The sequence below is a fragment of the Humulus lupulus genome, chromosome X (genome assembly GCF_963169125.1).
Source record: "Humulus lupulus chromosome X, drHumLupu1.1, whole genome shotgun sequence".
NCBI classification, from domain to species: domain Eukaryota; kingdom Viridiplantae; phylum Streptophyta; class Magnoliopsida; order Rosales; family Cannabaceae; genus Humulus; species Humulus lupulus.
The window spans coordinates 208,885,424-208,901,417 of NC_084802.1; the positions used below are offsets into that span (position 1 = coordinate 208,885,424).

The 15,994-nt window shown below is 34.9% G+C and overlaps 2 protein-coding genes across 2 annotated transcripts; both read left to right on the top strand.

Moving 5' to 3' along the window:
- The first annotated feature begins 8,195 nt into the window (after positions 1-8,195).
- Positions 8,196-11,104, top strand: LOC133806690 (coatomer subunit delta-1-like). The gene is made up of 5 exons (XM_062244785.1): positions 8,196-8,393; positions 9,092-9,334; positions 9,442-9,607; positions 9,854-10,164; positions 11,054-11,104. Exons 1-5 carry the CDS (start codon positions 8,196-8,198, stop codon positions 11,102-11,104), a joined length of 969 nt encoding a protein of 322 aa, XP_062100769.1.
- A 518-nt stretch (positions 11,105-11,622) lies between these two features.
- LOC133805167 (N-terminal acetyltransferase A complex auxiliary subunit NAA15-like) lies at positions 11,623-12,567 on the top strand. The gene is made up of 2 exons (XM_062243267.1): positions 11,623-11,740; positions 12,433-12,567. The coding sequence occupies exons 1-2, from the start codon at positions 11,631-11,633 to the stop codon at positions 12,545-12,547; spliced, it is 225 nt and encodes a 74-aa protein (XP_062099251.1). The 5' UTR covers positions 11,623-11,630; the 3' UTR covers positions 12,548-12,567.
- The last annotated feature ends 3,427 nt before the right edge of the window (positions 12,568-15,994 follow it).

Genomic DNA, 15,994 nt, shown 5'->3' on the forward strand with positions numbered 1-15,994 from the left:
AAATCATTTAGTTTGACAACCGTGTTGTTTGCTTATTTTATTACATGATTATTGAAATAATACAAACATTTATAAAATCTCGAACATATGGATAGTTACAATTATAGTGACTAGGTCACAGTGAATTATAGTTGTAATTATATGTTCAAAAGAATGAGTCCTAAGATTAGATTAGTGCATTGGATTTTCACTGATTAGGCAATCTACAATATGATATACTTACACATTCGGGGTGTGATGTCTTGTCCAAGGCATTGACCAAGTAGATAAGATCGGATGTATTTGGTTACATCGGACTAGGACCAATATTGATTATTGATTGAAAAATAAGTATCGTTGTTATCAAATCTAATCAATGTCACAATGTTGACCATAGGTTAAGTCGATCTTAATTCTGAGTGATATATTCTGCTAATTATATTATTTAAATATTTTGACTTGTTCGTTACCAGCTTACCCTACGGTCTAGCCCATACTTACATCTTGGAGATTTAGTAGTGTAATTGAGTGGGAGTATTATTTATAGATATGAAATCTTTAACTTCTGTATGAGAAGTGAAAATATGATTTCTTTAATTGCTTTGTTCAAAAGGTTAAATGATTGAGATCTCATTTTTGTGATTAAGTTTACGGAAATATCATTCATAAGGAACTTAGTGGTAGTTAAGGATAAAATACTGATGAGGGGTAAAACAGTAATTTGCACACATCTCGTTAGTAAGTCATTGATAGAGGATTGACTAACTGTAATGGTTATAACAATGGATAACGTATTTATGGTTTGGAAAATACGCTCTATGAATTCAAGAGTTCAATTCTGAGTCTATAGTGGAGTCACGAGGCATTAATAAGGTAGTGAAATTATTCATAAATAAATTCACGGTAACTTATTGGAGCTTGATTTCATGGATCCATGGTCCCCGCATCACCTTTTATTAAATCATCTAGAATGTCTCAATTAATTTATTTAATTATCAATTAGGATTTTTAAAGTTGACTAGGTCAATTTTGGAAAATTTACAGAGATATGAGATTTAGAGAATAAAAGAGAATCTTTGAGTAAATTTATTAATATTGATAAATAGGTGTCAAAATAAATAAATAATATTAAATCAAGTTTCAAATTATAATTAGTTGATTTGAATAAGGATTTAAGTAATTAATTAAAAATAAATAAATAAGAGGATTTGAATTTAGGCCCAATTACGATTTAAATTCAAAACAAAGAGATTGGGCCCAAGTCCATTTATGGCAGCCCAAGGCTTTTATTTTATTTTTGTTTATTATTTTTAATTAATTAAAATTTAAATAAAGTCCATTACGTTGCCTATATAAGGAATATGATATCTAGGGTTTTCATAAGGAAGTAAGTCTCTGTTGATTCATTCGGTAAGTGAAAACCTAGACAGTCTAATCCTTTCTTAGCCATTATCTCGTCTTCTCTCCTAGATCTCTATATCATGTGTTGAGAACCAGCCCACACTAGTTCTGGGTTGATCAAAGGTTTGGCGAGGAAGATTGTGTTGCTAATCTAGTTCAATCTCTTGATAATACTTTGCTATAGAAAGGAATCAAGGGTTAGAGAGATTGAAGGAAGGAGTTGTTTCAGTTCCGATGCATAATGTAAGTTTTTACTTTACTCTATATATGTATCAATTTCATAGGAGCATGTTCTAGGAATTTACATGTTTGTTTGATAATGTGTAAATTATATGAACATAAATAAAGATCATGTAAAATGTATTTCCTACATGATGCCCTCAACAACCATCGCAGTCTTCGAAGGAAGGGAACCCTTCTTCAAGGCGGCGCGTCCTCGCTTACTACCTCAGGCCTTAGGAAGCATTGCCAAGATATTATCAAAATCGAAATCCATATTGCTTGAAAAGAAAAACAGAAGATCAATTTAATTGAGAGAAGAAAAACTACACAAGTTTAATAATTAAAATGACAAAGTATTAGGAACCTAACTAGAGGATTCCTTTGAGCTCGAGTTAGGGGACCAAGAAATTCCCCCATATTCTAGCGAGGCTAGTGGAGTCCTCTCCCTAAATGTAGGGGACATCCTCGAAAGGACCCTATAGTCATTGGTTCTATTTTGTACGACTATCCCATCCCAAACCTAATTTAAACTATACATCATTTGGTATTTCCCCAACCAGTTATCGATCCTACGAACCTTAAAATCTACCCCTGACCAAACCAAGAAATTGTTCTGGGGATCGTTAAATAAAACTATGATGCTGGGTTTGTGTCTAAGCAAAGTGGGAGGCCAGTGGGATAAGTATAGCACAATTTTACCTCCTTCAGACGAGCTTTCTGAGGCCTCGTCCTGTGCCTCATTACCCGAGCACAAAGGTTCAATTGGGCGAGGTATAGAGCCACTCGAGCTCGAGCCAACGTATTTGCCTATCAGGGGGAGCTTGGCTGTGGCACTGGGACGTCTTGCCATCTCGTGTATTTATGGATGCCCGAGTCATTAGTGGGCTCGCCCTCCTCAAGAAGGCTACATAGCCGAAGCTTGTCTTCGTGAAGGAGATAGCTAAGGGATCATTGGCCGTAAGGGAGCATGAGGATTGCTTTCCTGTGTTCTTCTCTCATGGCATCTTTAGGCTGTGGATAGTGGTAGTTGGTTGCATGCAATATTTGAGTGAGCAATGTGAGCTCGAAAATGAAAGAAAAATATAATCAATAAGGACTGCGGTGAAATACTTATGAATCCGCTGGGAGGAGTAAAAACGAGAGGGAGCGAGACCATTTGTCCAGAACAATATGGTCTTAAAATTAGGAGGATGGTTGGGGATATCCTCGAATAGCTGCTTTTCCTTGGGATAGCTCGAGAGGTAGTAGAATGCATCTCCACCGTGAGCTCAGGAAGGGTTACTTTTGAGGCAAAAGAGATAGAGGATCTCGTGCGCCGAGAGGCCCTCCCACTTCATCTTCTGGTACATCGACCTCAAGGCGGTCAGGACCCTGGACGAGTTGGTTTGGAGTTGGAATGGGGTTGTATCGGCATAATCCAAGAAGTCCTGGAAATATTCCTTTAGAGGCAGTAAGGCCCCAGCTCGCAGGTGCTCGCGACTCCAGGCCGCGAGCTTAACCTTCCTCTCGGGATCGCCTTTGCCAGGGGTGAAGCAGCTCCTTGCGGGATGACATACCAACTTGTCAAAGATTTTTAGCCCATGGTAGGATAACAACTCATAAATCTATCGAGTCGAAGTGATGGTACTTCGGTAGTGTTCGACCTTGAAGAAAATCTCTCTGAGACAAGGATGGAGAGAGATTTGGGAGTAGTGTGTTATATTATTTTATAATATAATGTAATATTATATTATATTATATTATAATATAATGTTTTAGAATAAATAAATGTGACAAAGGGTGTCACATATTGTAACATATAATAGAGAGTTACAATATTTAGATATATGAGATATATCCAAATAATGTAACATATTTGGTGTTACAAATTTGTAACTTCCAAATATTACCCTTTATTGTGTAAATTTGTTGTTACACAATATTGAGATGAATTTCATAAAGCCATTTGAGAAATGGCTGTTAGAGATATGATTTTAACTCCAATAATGTGTTTTGGGGATTACAAAATCGTTTGGGAGGGTTTGGAGCCGTTTGGAAAAACAGCACAATTTTAAGTGCTGAAAATTGTCAGTGGCCGCGGCCACAGGCCAAAAACTGACCATTCTTTTAGTTTTTTCAATCTTTGTTGAACGGCTCAAAAATCCCAAATAACTCCCAAATCTCATTTTTAATTCCATATTAATCCAATTAAACATTGGTAACAACCATGGGGGTTGGTGGAATTTGAAATTCAAAGGGTGTCTCTAAATTCTATAAATAGGAGCCTATAGCGCACTTGTAAGATACAATATTTCTATCCATTAGAGCACTTGGCTAGAAACACACTACACCAAACACCCATTACCATAACACATCATTATAATACTATTTAAAAAGAGTTATTGTATATATAAAGTTAATAACTAAAGTCACACGCGGGAAGGTAAAAATAAAAGCGGCAAGTGAAAAAAAAAGAAGGCAAATTTTCCTTCTCATTTTCCCTATCTCCGAAGTCCTCGTCTCTTTCTCTCTCTCTCTCTCTCTCTCTCTCTCTCTCTCTCTGTCTCAATCTTCATCTCTTTCTCATTTTTCCTACCAAAGTCTTTATCTCTTTCTCTCTGTCAACCATCTCTTTCTCTCTGTCTCATTTTCCCTAGCTCGGACCGAACCATCTCTTTCTCTCTGTCTCATTTTCCCTAGCTCGGACCGAACCATTGAAACAGGTGTGGTCTGAATTCCATCTTCGATATTGGAGGAGACCATGATAGCAGCAGTGATGTTCAGTCACAGATAGAAAGGGCCTTTTTAGATGGGGGACACTCCCGCTTACAAGCAATACGTCGCCGGCTTACTCGCTGGAGTTTCCACCGTCGCCAGTGGCCATCCCTTTGACACCGTAAAGGTAATCTCTCATCTTATTCTCGTTGGATTATGTGAAATTTTCATGGGTTTAGCTTGTAATTTAACATATTTTTGTTTGATTGCACTCTTAGTGAAATTGATAGGACTTGGGGTTCAAAACCCAGAAACCAATTTTTTTTCTTTCAATGAATCTAGGCCCTATCATGGTGAATTAAAAGCATCAAAGTTTAGAGAAAATGCCTTAGAAAACCATATGACTGGGTTGCCCTGCTAATCTTTTTTTAAAAGATTTCGGGATGAGATTGAGATAACATAAGTATTAACCAATAACATCTTACAAGATTATCTCTGTGAACTGAAAATGAATTTAAAGTTTGTATATTTCCTTATTGGTTATACTTTCGTGTTTTTGATTCCTCTGATCTATGTGTATATTTATTGAGTGTGTTAAACTTTTGTTTGTTTATTAGGTGAAGCAGCAAAAACACAATACTGCTTATGGGGGAGCTATCATCAGTTTTGTATTATGGGGGAGCTATTCTCACAAAGGAAAGTACGCAGAGTAGTGCTCCACAGCCCCATGTAATAATTCCATCTGCTGCTTATGGGGGAGTTATCATCAGTTTTGTATTATGTCCATCAGAGTTAATTAAGGTAGATACAAATGGGAGAGCTTTGGATTTCACAGTTGCTTCTCGTGGTTTGCTTACTGTGCCTAACTCTCCAGTGTAGGATGCAAGTTTAAGGAACTGATTCTTTGGTTCCATTAACTAGCAGATATATCAAATTGAGGATAATGAAATTAGAAACAACTGTTCCACCATGCCAGTGACATCAACTGTTCAAACACCACTGTTGTTTAGAGGCACCCTTAAAGAATATCAGCTAAAAGGTCTTCAGTGGCTGGTTAATTGTTATGAGTAGGTTGATAAATGCAACACATATTTAAATTATACATATAATTTCTCCTTTCTATTTTTTATTTTTCTTCTTTTTCCGACAGTTTATTTGTGAAGTTTTGTCATTTGTAGGGTTTGAATAGCATTCTTGCTAATGAGATGGGCCTCGGAAAAACCATTCAGGCTATGGCATTTTTGGCTCATCTAGCGGAAGTAATTACTTAGCTTGGTGTCTGGCTTTTCTTTGGTGTAACTTGGGATTCTAACTTTAATTTTTTAAATTTCTATTTTTAATTCAGGATAAAATTATATGGGGACCTTTTCTTTTTGTTGCTCCTGCATCTGTATTGAACAACTGGGCATATGAAATTACCCGCTTTTTCCCTGACTTGAAAACTCTTCCATATTGGGGTGGGCTTCAGGACCGTACAGTTCTGAGGAAAAAAATCAACCCGAAGACACTATACCGCAGGTAAGCATATTTAGTTCTGTTGTATTTTCTAAGATCATTGGTGATTTGGTAAAAGAAGCATTTTAGCTTTCATTTGTCTTCTTGTGTCCTATTTGCATTTTAATTTCTAGGGAATTAAGCTCATTGAAGAAGAGAAGGCGGTCTCAGAACGGTGACTACGAGGACGAGGAAAATTACTACAACAGAAACATTACAGAGGAGAGATATAGATCAATGCTTGGAGATCACATTCAGAAGTACAAGAGGAGGCTCAAGGACTCCTCGGCCAGTCACTTCATTCAAAATTGAAGTCGCTTGCTGCTTCTAACTCAGCTCAGAATTTCAGTCTCAAAGTTTCTGATGTTGGGTTGCATTCTTCCATCCCAGATGGGGCAGCCGGAAATATAAAACGGTCTATTTTGTCTGAGGGTGGTGTTTTACAGGTCTACTCTGTTAAAGTTCTAGAGAAAGGCGATACATATGAGGTTTTTATCTCCTTCACTTTTGAATGTTAAATTACGCTAGTTTATATGGGATGGGAGGGGGCTGGTGTGCAATTGCTCCTTTTCTAAGTATGGGTTCTTAATCAAAGTGTTGTTATTTGTGCTGCAGATAATTGAAAGAAGCTTGCCTAAAAAGCAAAAGGTGAAGAAAGATCCTTCTGTGATTGAGAGGGAGGAAATGGAGAAAATTGGAAAAGTATGGGTCAATATTGTAAGAAGAGACATGCCAAAGCATCATAGGAATTTTACAGCTTTTCATTGGAAGCAACTAATTGATGCCAAGAGGGTTTCAAAAAATTGTCAAAGAGAGGCAAGCAAACATTCTCTCTCTGAAGCATCTCATATTTCGATTTCTAGTAGCATTTTGGAAAGTAACTTCTAATTTTGTTCTTGCGATCTTAGTGAGGCCTTTGTGCTATAGTGTAATATCCTGAAGCTATGCTTTATTTATCTATCATTATTTTCTTTACCAGGTGAAATTGAAAGTGAGTAGATCACTTAAATTGATGATGATACTCCATATTTTGTTGATTTTGGCAATTGGGTTAATGTCTTAAGTTCACCAAATTTCTGCATTTTAGGTGCTGGATACAATCTCCATTTTGGTCGTGCTTGTTTGTTTTTATATCTCGACATAACAAGATGGTAAGAGTTTTCTCTTCCCATTATTCCTTTGTTCAAAGTTGGGTTTTGATGTTTGATTATTTATTTATTTACTACTACTATTATCATTATTATGGATTTGAGTTATAGCATCGGTAAGTAGTCCATTTCGCGTTTGGAGACATGCAATGAAAATAAGCATGCATTAATAATTTTGAGTGATTGAAATGGTTAAATGCTTGTAAATATTACCAAGTATTTTGCATTTTCAAAATTTGACATTTATAATTTTTTTTTAAATTACATTTATCTTGCTGCAAATATATATATAAATATGTATTACATTTATCTGTTTTATTGCTTATCAATCATCTTCACTTTCTACGTAGGTTGTTCTTGCTGCTTCCATCGTAACCAAGTCTAGGAAAGGTGTGTATTTGTTTGTCTTACATTTTTTTATTTAATTTATTTATCAGTAATATTTGAGTTTTGAGTTTGTCAGATTCAAAATTTCATGTAATTACATAGGGCAGGACAAGAGAGAATACTTTTATTGTAATTACAGAACTCATGTCTTGTTCAGTTGCTACTGTGCTGTCTCGTGTACAGTTCAATTGCTAAATGTCTAAACTACCCTAGGAATGTTATATTATGGGTTAAGATGATGGTAATGAAACAACCACTTCGATGTAAAACTGGATTTTATAATGAAGTTTTGTTTAGATTTTTATTATTTTTATATTAGCTACCTAAAAGAATGCAATTGTGGAAAGAGTTTGTCGTGGATATAGGCCATATTTTATAGGCAAATCAGAATATTGATTGACAGGAACTGGTAAAGTACATTTTTCATGGAGGTTTCTGGTAGTTCATAAGTCTTTAAACTCTGCTTTCTCGCATAGTAAAGTTATTTTGTAGCAACAACTTCAGAATGGATTTTTTTGTTTTTGTTTTGGGTAAAATGGGATAGGAATGTGAATGTGAATGAAAATTTTAGAATAATGGTGCACCTCTTGGCATTGTCTAAACCTTTGTCTTTATTTATTTAATTTTTTTCTACACCTTCTCCTTTTCTTTCTTGCATATAAAATCCTTGCAGTAATTTCTTTGATTTTAAGGGCAAGCACCATTTTTACATATAATTTTTCACTGTCCTCGAGTACCTGGCATTGTTATTTATTTTCATCTGTACATGAGTAAAATGTTGTTAAGTTTCATTCTACAAGTGATTAAGAGTTCTAATTGGAGGTTTTATTTCTTGCTTTGGCAGTACTTGTTTCTAGACAATTTGTGGACATGTCTCGCATAAGAATAGAAGGTCTTCTTGCAGCTTTCCCAAAGTTGATAGGCACTGGAAAACAACATACATATTTTGAGACAGAAAATGTTCGCTATGTTTACCAGCCTATTGAAGCTTTGTACTTGCTACTTGTTACAAACAAACAGAGCAATATTCTGGAAGATTTGGAGACACTGCGACTGCTCTCAAAGCTTGTATCTTTTTTTTTAAACGGTTTATGATTTTTATCACATTGTCCACACAAAAGCCATTTTTTTACATGTTTCTATGTTGGGTTTATTATGAAATGTTTTAGCATGTGTATTCTTCTCTGCCCTTTTTCTCTCTCTATTAAAAAAATATTATATCACATCAATAACTTGGCAACTTTCCCCCTTTACCATAGATATTTTTTGTTCTGCCTTTTGTCATATTCTTAGCATGTATGTTCTAATTTCTATGAAAAGGGCATGAGAGATGTATTATTAGGCAAGAGCACAAAGACTGTTTCCACTTCTTTTGCTCTACTCCACTTTTGTTAAGTGTGAACTTAAATTCATGTGCACCATTAGCTCACTTTGCAAAATAAGAAATCATTTTTCTGTATTGGCATGTTGAAGCCTTGACGAAAATGTCAACAACTTCATTTGCCTCAAAAATCTCTTAGTTAGGAAAAGTATGACATTGGGGTCTTGGTGAACCCTGAAAATTTCCAGCTGAGCCTTCTGCCATGTATACCTCACTGCGGTGTTTCTTTTGGTCTTATTTATTCAATTTTTTCCCCTATTTTTTTTTTCAATCTTTTGTACAGTATATCCATTTTACAATTTGAATGGGTTTTATTTCCATCAAATTGCTATCTAAATAAGTAGGTGGAAATATCTGTATAAGTTTATTCCTTAACTAGCTTTAGGTGACGGGGTATTCTATGTCTCTAGATGAAGAGGGTGTTTGCAGGACTGCTTTTGAGCTGATTTTTGCTTTTGACGAGGTCATCTCTCTTGGACACAAGGAAAATGTAACTGTAGCTCAGGTTAAACAGTACTGTGAAATGGAGAGTCACGAAGAGAAGCTGCACAAACTTGTAATGCAGAGCAAGATTAATGAGATGAAAGATGTCATGAAACGTAAAGCTAGTGAGATTGACAAAAGCAAGGTACTGTACGAGGCTTCTGAAATGGCCTATTCAGTAGTTTTATTCATTGTATAATTTCCTTCATTTGTATGTTATATCAACATTGCGCATCATCATATCGTTTCCAGATTGAAAATAATAGGGGTGATAAGGGAGGGTTTATGTCAATGGGCTCAGGAAGAATAGAGAGCAGCTTTAGTGAGATGAGCATTTCAAATACTGGAAGCGGTTTTGGGAGTGGTTCTAGTTTTGGATTGAACACTGAGATCGATCCATTTTCTATCAAGTCTAAAGGTTTGTTCATGCTCTTTAATATTGAATTTGATGTGTAATGCTGGTACTTGTTTCAACTTTACTTTCAGTTCTTTCAAAATAATTCAGCAGTACTTAATTATACTCTTTGAACTGGTCAGTTCATTTAAGATTCAATTTTGAGAGCGTGCTTCGTTAAGTTCTTTTTTGGTTGTCTTATAACGAATATCAAATCTATTCCATCTCTTCCAATACCATTGGTTTAATTGTATATTCTATATTAACAAGGTTCAGGTCGTCAACCTTCGGCTGCCAATGCTCCTCCGAAAGGTCTTGGTATGCAGTTAGGGAAATCACAAAGGACTAACCAGTTCTTGGAGTCTTTGAAAGCAGAAGGGGAGGTTATCCTTGAAGATGTGCAGCCAAAAGCAAGCCAATCTAGATCATCTGCCCCACCTTTAACTGATCCCGTCACTTTGGTTGTTGAGGAGAAACTAAATGTAACACTGAAACGAGATGGTGGTGTCAGTAACTTTGATGTTCAGGGAACACTGTTGCTGCAGATTCTAAATGCAGAAGATGGGCAAATCAAAGTTCAGGTAATGTAGTCCAAGCTACTTTCTACTTGTAATCCTTGTGATAGTTTAATTTTAAGATGAGATATAATGTATGTGATGACATAGTAGGTAAGATTAGACCTTGTCTTAATGTGTCATCAAGCTAGGAAACTAGTAATAATGTTTCTTCAGTGAGTCAACAGGAGGCCTCCTGTCTTTGTGTTTGATAATGGACTTCCAAGGTTGTCCTTCAACTGTCCTGCTTTAGTTTGTCTTGTTATATTTGTGCTATGATTGCCAGGATGATTTGATATGCTGAACAGACTAAGAACATCTTAAGTAATTTAGTTGCTGCTGTTGACAATTTATCGTATCTTCGAGCACTAATCTGTAGACTTATCTCAGTTTTTGGTTCAAAGTTTTGATTTTGAATTTTTCTTGCAAACGTTTCATCTGGGTATCAGTATAATTTTGATTTTAGTCACCATAATTGCTTAATATGGTTTTTTTTTTCTGGGTTATTGATCTCTTATGTAATTGAAGTTAATTTTATTGCCTCTGAACTTATATTTATGTGAATTTCCATTTATTAATGCAACATTTTGATTCATATCTTGTTAATGAATTTTCATAATTTAATCCGATAAAAATCAATTTTTTAGTTGGAGTTTATACTGCTTTTATTCATGTTGTTTCTGATAATTTTTAGTAAATTATCTTACATGGTTAAATTGTGTCTACTGACTGCATAGTCAATGCATTACTTCATAAGACCACTCAAGATAGTTTTATATGTAGTTAAGGAGTCTAATTAGTTAGCATCAGGATTAGGACTCCTAGTGAGACTAATTAGGCTCTTGGGCTTTCATTAAAATTTTCAACCTTTTTTTTTAATACTTGTGCTCTGTAACTGTAAATTTTCTATATATAGGGAGCTTTGGAAGAAGAACTATCCGCAGCAGAGAGCCAGCAAAATCCTTAGACACAGTATTAAGATGGTAAGCTAAAGCTTTACCACATATTTTGAGTTCTTTCTTCTTTGAATTAAATCTGGTATTTTTATATGTATAAATATGTATATATATTTATATATGTATATTCTACCTAAAAACCCCTTTTTTTTGTGGTCAATCTTTTCTAACTGGTTTGTTGAATTAATTCGAGTTCTGTAGCTATTAGAAACAATGGTAAAGAATTGTGGGGATTACAGTAACATCTGATTATTGAGACAATATTATTATTTTATAGAAGTAAATATTCAATTAGGTTTAAATTGCATAATTATTATGTTTGTTAAAGGTGCCTTTATTTAAAGTGCAATACCGATAAAATGGATATTTGGAAGACTTTTTGATGTTCCATTTGGCCATTCCTCACTGTTAAATATAGCTGCTAGTATCATGCTTGTTTCTTACATCATTTTTTGTGAGTAGTGCCTTTTTCTTGATTTAAATCCTTAATTTGTTTTGGTTAATGATGACTCTTTATCTATTGTGGTACAGGCGCAAATGCGAGATTTGGCAGGGTTTGTTGAGACAAAACAACAGCTCTTGTCTCTAAAATCAAATCATCGTATGAATTGGATCGGCTTTGCTGTTGCTCATCATTTAAACTCAAAGTACGAATTTAACCTTATTTATTTATCCTTTATTTATATATATTTATCTTTCTAGTGGCCATCATTTACAGTGACAAACCTAAATTGTTTTTCTTGTTGGTCCCACTTACTAATGTTACTCAAATACTTAATGTTTGATATAAACAACCAAGAAGTTTCCAAACTTATGTTCTCTCATTCATAATTCAAATTGATTCGCGCTTTAAACACAACTGGAAATTTCTAGACTATAGAATGTAGATCTATGACTTCATATTTTCAAACAGTGGTTTTGACATTGGTCATGCCATTGCTGTTAATTTTTTGCTAATAGCTGTCATGGTTCATGCAGCTGTTCTCAGTAAAAAATTACACTTGTAATTCATGTTCTGAATTTATTGTCAAAAAGTCTGTTACATAGTGTGATGTAAGCTGAACCTTTTAAAAATCTAGATCAAATAAATCATGTGGAAGTTAATACAGTCCATCCGTTGCTTTTAGAAAATGTTATTCCTCTCTTTTGTACATGTGTTTAAGTATTATATATATATATACAAACAATACTTTTTTTTTTCTTTCTATACAGCATATGTAAAGATGTAAGAATAGTTCCTCTTTACATTTTCAGTGGATAAATTCTTCTTGGTTGTGTGTTTGGGTTATTAAATTTGAGTATAAGTTTTGGTCTATTAAATTTTATTTTTTCTTGTTAGTGCTTTAAAAGCAGTTGAAATTCTGGAAGCATATGAAGGGACACTAGAAGATGATTTTCCTCCTGATAATGAACGTTGTGAACATGGGGAAATGCTTTTGTATAAGGTATTCTAAGTGGTATCTTCTGTATATTGTTTCTTATGTTATATATTAATGTAGATCTTATAGGTGACTAGCTGTATATTATGTTGATTTTTAGGCTTGTTTTTTTATATGGGTTTTAGTTATTGTTAGGTTTTGTAGTTGTCTAGAAGTTTTGTGTGTATTGGAGCTGTTACTGGCTATTTATGTTTCAGGTTTTTCCCCACCTATTCTTGTGGCCTTTTTTTTAAGTTCCCTTGGTTTTCCCCACAGAAGGTTTTGCTTGCCTTTCAGGTAAGCTTTTGTTTAAGCGTGTGGTTGAGAAGCTTTTATTTTGACCCTCTTTTTGTCTTGAACTGCATAAGGCCAACTGATGACTATATTGTCTTTGGAGTGCAGGCTGTAAAGCAACTACTGAGGTTGAACGCTGAACACCCAGATACACATCGCTGTTTAGTATGTATCTCTGTTATCTATGGCCATCGTGTTTGTATATGTTCTTATCAGTTTGTGGTGATCTGTCTATTCCACTCGAACTTATTGTTAACTGCTCGAATAAGAGGAATAGCATGAGCTTCATAAAGAACCTCTAACAGCCATATTCACATTCTACTTGTTAATTTGGATGCCATACTTGATGCCGTGTTGGTTACTTATGTTCTTAATAATAAAATGACTTTTTTTTTACAATGTGCTGGTATATTGAGATGATTTTTTTGGAGCAATTTTTGACTACATTTGTAGTCGAGGCCTTTAGAATGGAAGAATGTATTTCACTAATTTTTGTATACATTTCTTGTTTTGTATTTAGTGATAAGGGAATCTGAATTGGGCATAAATTATGTTGTAATATGATTTCTTAAGCCTAGACTAGTAGACTAAATATTGTAATTACATTTGAGTAATTGATAAAAATCTATTTATGTTACCTTATTTGGCTTCAACTTTCATATTTGTTTTCCTAGTTTTGTGTAAGAAAAAAAAGATTATGTTTCTCTAAGCTAATATAACACGTGTTATACTAAAGTGTAGTATAACACAAAAAAGTGTTATACTAAACTGTAGGATAACACAAAAAAAGTGTTATACTAAAGTGTAGTATAACACAAAAAAAGTGTTATATAATCGACTATAAATAACATAATTAAACACTTATCTATATATTAAAATAACACAGAAATTGTGTTATCATTGACAGTACAATAACACATCTGTATAACACTGATAAAGTGTTATGTAAAGTACCCTGACCTACGATAACATAGTCGGTCTTAACACATCAGAAAGTGTTATCGTATGTTTTGATAACACATTTTCGGTGTTATTAAAAGCATTTTTTCTTGTAGTGACACCTTGAGGCTTGATAATTCCAGAAAGCATTTCCTATAATCTGTGAGAGATCCCTTAGTGCTTGAGTTAGGGGGAAATAAGCTTTTGGACAAAGGTTTCAAACCTTGTTCAAGTTGGTGATCCCCAACACTCTTCACTTTGGTAGTGTGAGTAAGAGTTGTTTATCTTTTGTTTCTTGTTCCTTTCTTTCATTCTATTGCTTTTCATCTTTATATTGTTCTTCTCTATTTACTTGTATTTCTTATTCAAGAGTTGTAATCTTTTTTTTTTCTTTTCTTTTGTTTCAAACACTTTACTTTATTTGTAACCTTTTGCTTAGAGTTGTATTTTACTATTCTCTTCTTCTTCATTTTCTTTGTTTATTTGTGATTTTCAGTTATAGAGTTGTAACTCTTTTTAATCAATCATTATCTATTTGTAATATATTGCATAGAGTTGTAATTTATTATTATTTCCATTGAGGCAAATTACATATTTTCCTAACACAGTGGATAATTGATTTTATGAACCCTCAATTACGCTGAATGAAAGAGTGTTGGGAGGGTAGGAAATAGTGACTATAAGCTTAGGGTCTAGTGGAATTGGCCAGATCTCAGGGTCCGGATCAGGATATACCGCAACTCAAGGTTTCTTTCTCTTCCTCTCTTTGACCTCGTTGATCTGACGTCGAAAATGGGCTTGTATATCTTCTCGTTCACAATGTTCCTTATGCTCACAGATTAACCTTTGATTTCGTGTGAATGGCGATTCAAGTTCAGGAGATGACGGGTGGTTAGGGGTGGCAAGCTCGGGCCCCCACCGATTCTCTGAAGACTACGAAATCTAACAAGAAAGAAAAAGGTGAAGGCCCATTATAAAAAAGAAGAGGAAAATATTAAGATCTTGATAACTCGAGCTCGCAAGCTCGAGATATCGAGATCGCCTTAATTGAGCCTAAAGGCTCGAAACGGCGAGATTAACTCAAATGCCAACACCAAACTACTATGAATTTCCGGACATCGAGAGTAAACCCACGTGAGTGTGGAGCGATTATTGTCAGTTTAAGAGTATCCCGAATTTCTAGGGAAAAAGTGGGCAGTTACCCAAAAGGGCGATATCATCAGGATACATGCGTTAAAACCCTAATTCAGAACCCTATTTCTTAAGCTACACGAAACCTATTACCCCATAACCTAAAGAAAGGCACCATTTTTATCTATTTTCACCGAATCTTTTTGCCTAAACACATCTCTGATCACTACCAATTTACCCAAATCAAAAGACTGTCTACTGCATAAGAGGTTTTAAGAATTTGGAAGAAACCAGAAAAACTATTTTACGCACAGAGGAAATGCATATAAAAATATATATATACAAAGATCAGAGAACTTACACAATGTGGACTGTGGGTACGAAGAAATCGTTGATTGTAGAAGGGGTAGCAGGAACCGATCGCATGGAGCTGAAGGTGTTGAGGTTGCGTTGTTTCTTTGGTTTGGATAACATGCAAAAGAAAAGTCTGGTTCGTGTTTGCTTCTGGTTCGTATTTTCTTTCTCTGAAGGTGAAAATGCCAAAGTGAAAAAGAATGGGAAGGAAGTGAGTGTATATATAGGCAAAAAGAATGTCAAAGGTTGGGTAGTTTAGAACCCTTGATTTGAGTTAAAAGGTGATCTAAAGGACCACATTTCATTCCAAAACCTGGTGGCAAAAAGGTAATAGGAAAGGACATGTGCAGATAGAAGAGTACTCGAGTACTCTCGGTGAGCAATCCCCTAGTGATGCGTGTCCGCACTTGAGTGTGGTAGATAGGCATGTTTTCTGAAGGTGAAGTTCAAAAGTTTCCTTCTCAGAGGATTCGAACCAACACTTTTGAGGGGGTTGTAACGTCCCGAACTAGTTATTAAGGTTGAGTGCCTTGATTACTATGCCTGGAGGGCATAATTGGAATTATATACGGAATTAGTCGAATAAATGTGTGACTACGTGGCATATGTGATTTATATGGTAATATGATTATAGGTGCATGTTTATGTGTATTAAATATGCATGTGGGCCCGTTCTTATCAAGATCGGTATATTTGTAATTTTGCTCATTGAGGGTATAACTGTGATTATATATGATAAATGACTAAGGCCACACTATTATGTGG

Excerpts from the sequence above, each read along its gene's own strand:
- LOC133806690 (XM_062244785.1), top strand. The coding sequence starts at position 8,196 with ATGTCTCGCATAAGAATAGAAGGTCTTCTTGCAGCTTTCCCAAAGTTG. Across the intron at positions 8,394-9,091 it reads TGCGACTGCTCTCAAAGCTT|GTGACGGGGTATTCTATGTC; the intron begins GTATCTTTTTTT and ends AACTAGCTTTAG. Across the intron at positions 9,335-9,441 it reads GTGAGATTGACAAAAGCAAG|ATTGAAAATAATAGGGGTGA; the intron begins GTACTGTACGAG and ends TATCGTTTCCAG.
- LOC133805167 (XM_062243267.1), top strand. The coding sequence starts at position 11,631 with ATGCGAGATTTGGCAGGGTTTGTTGAGACAAAACAACAGCTCTTGTCT. Across the intron at positions 11,741-12,432 it reads GCTCATCATTTAAACTCAAA|TGCTTTAAAAGCAGTTGAAA; the intron begins GTACGAATTTAA and ends TTTTCTTGTTAG.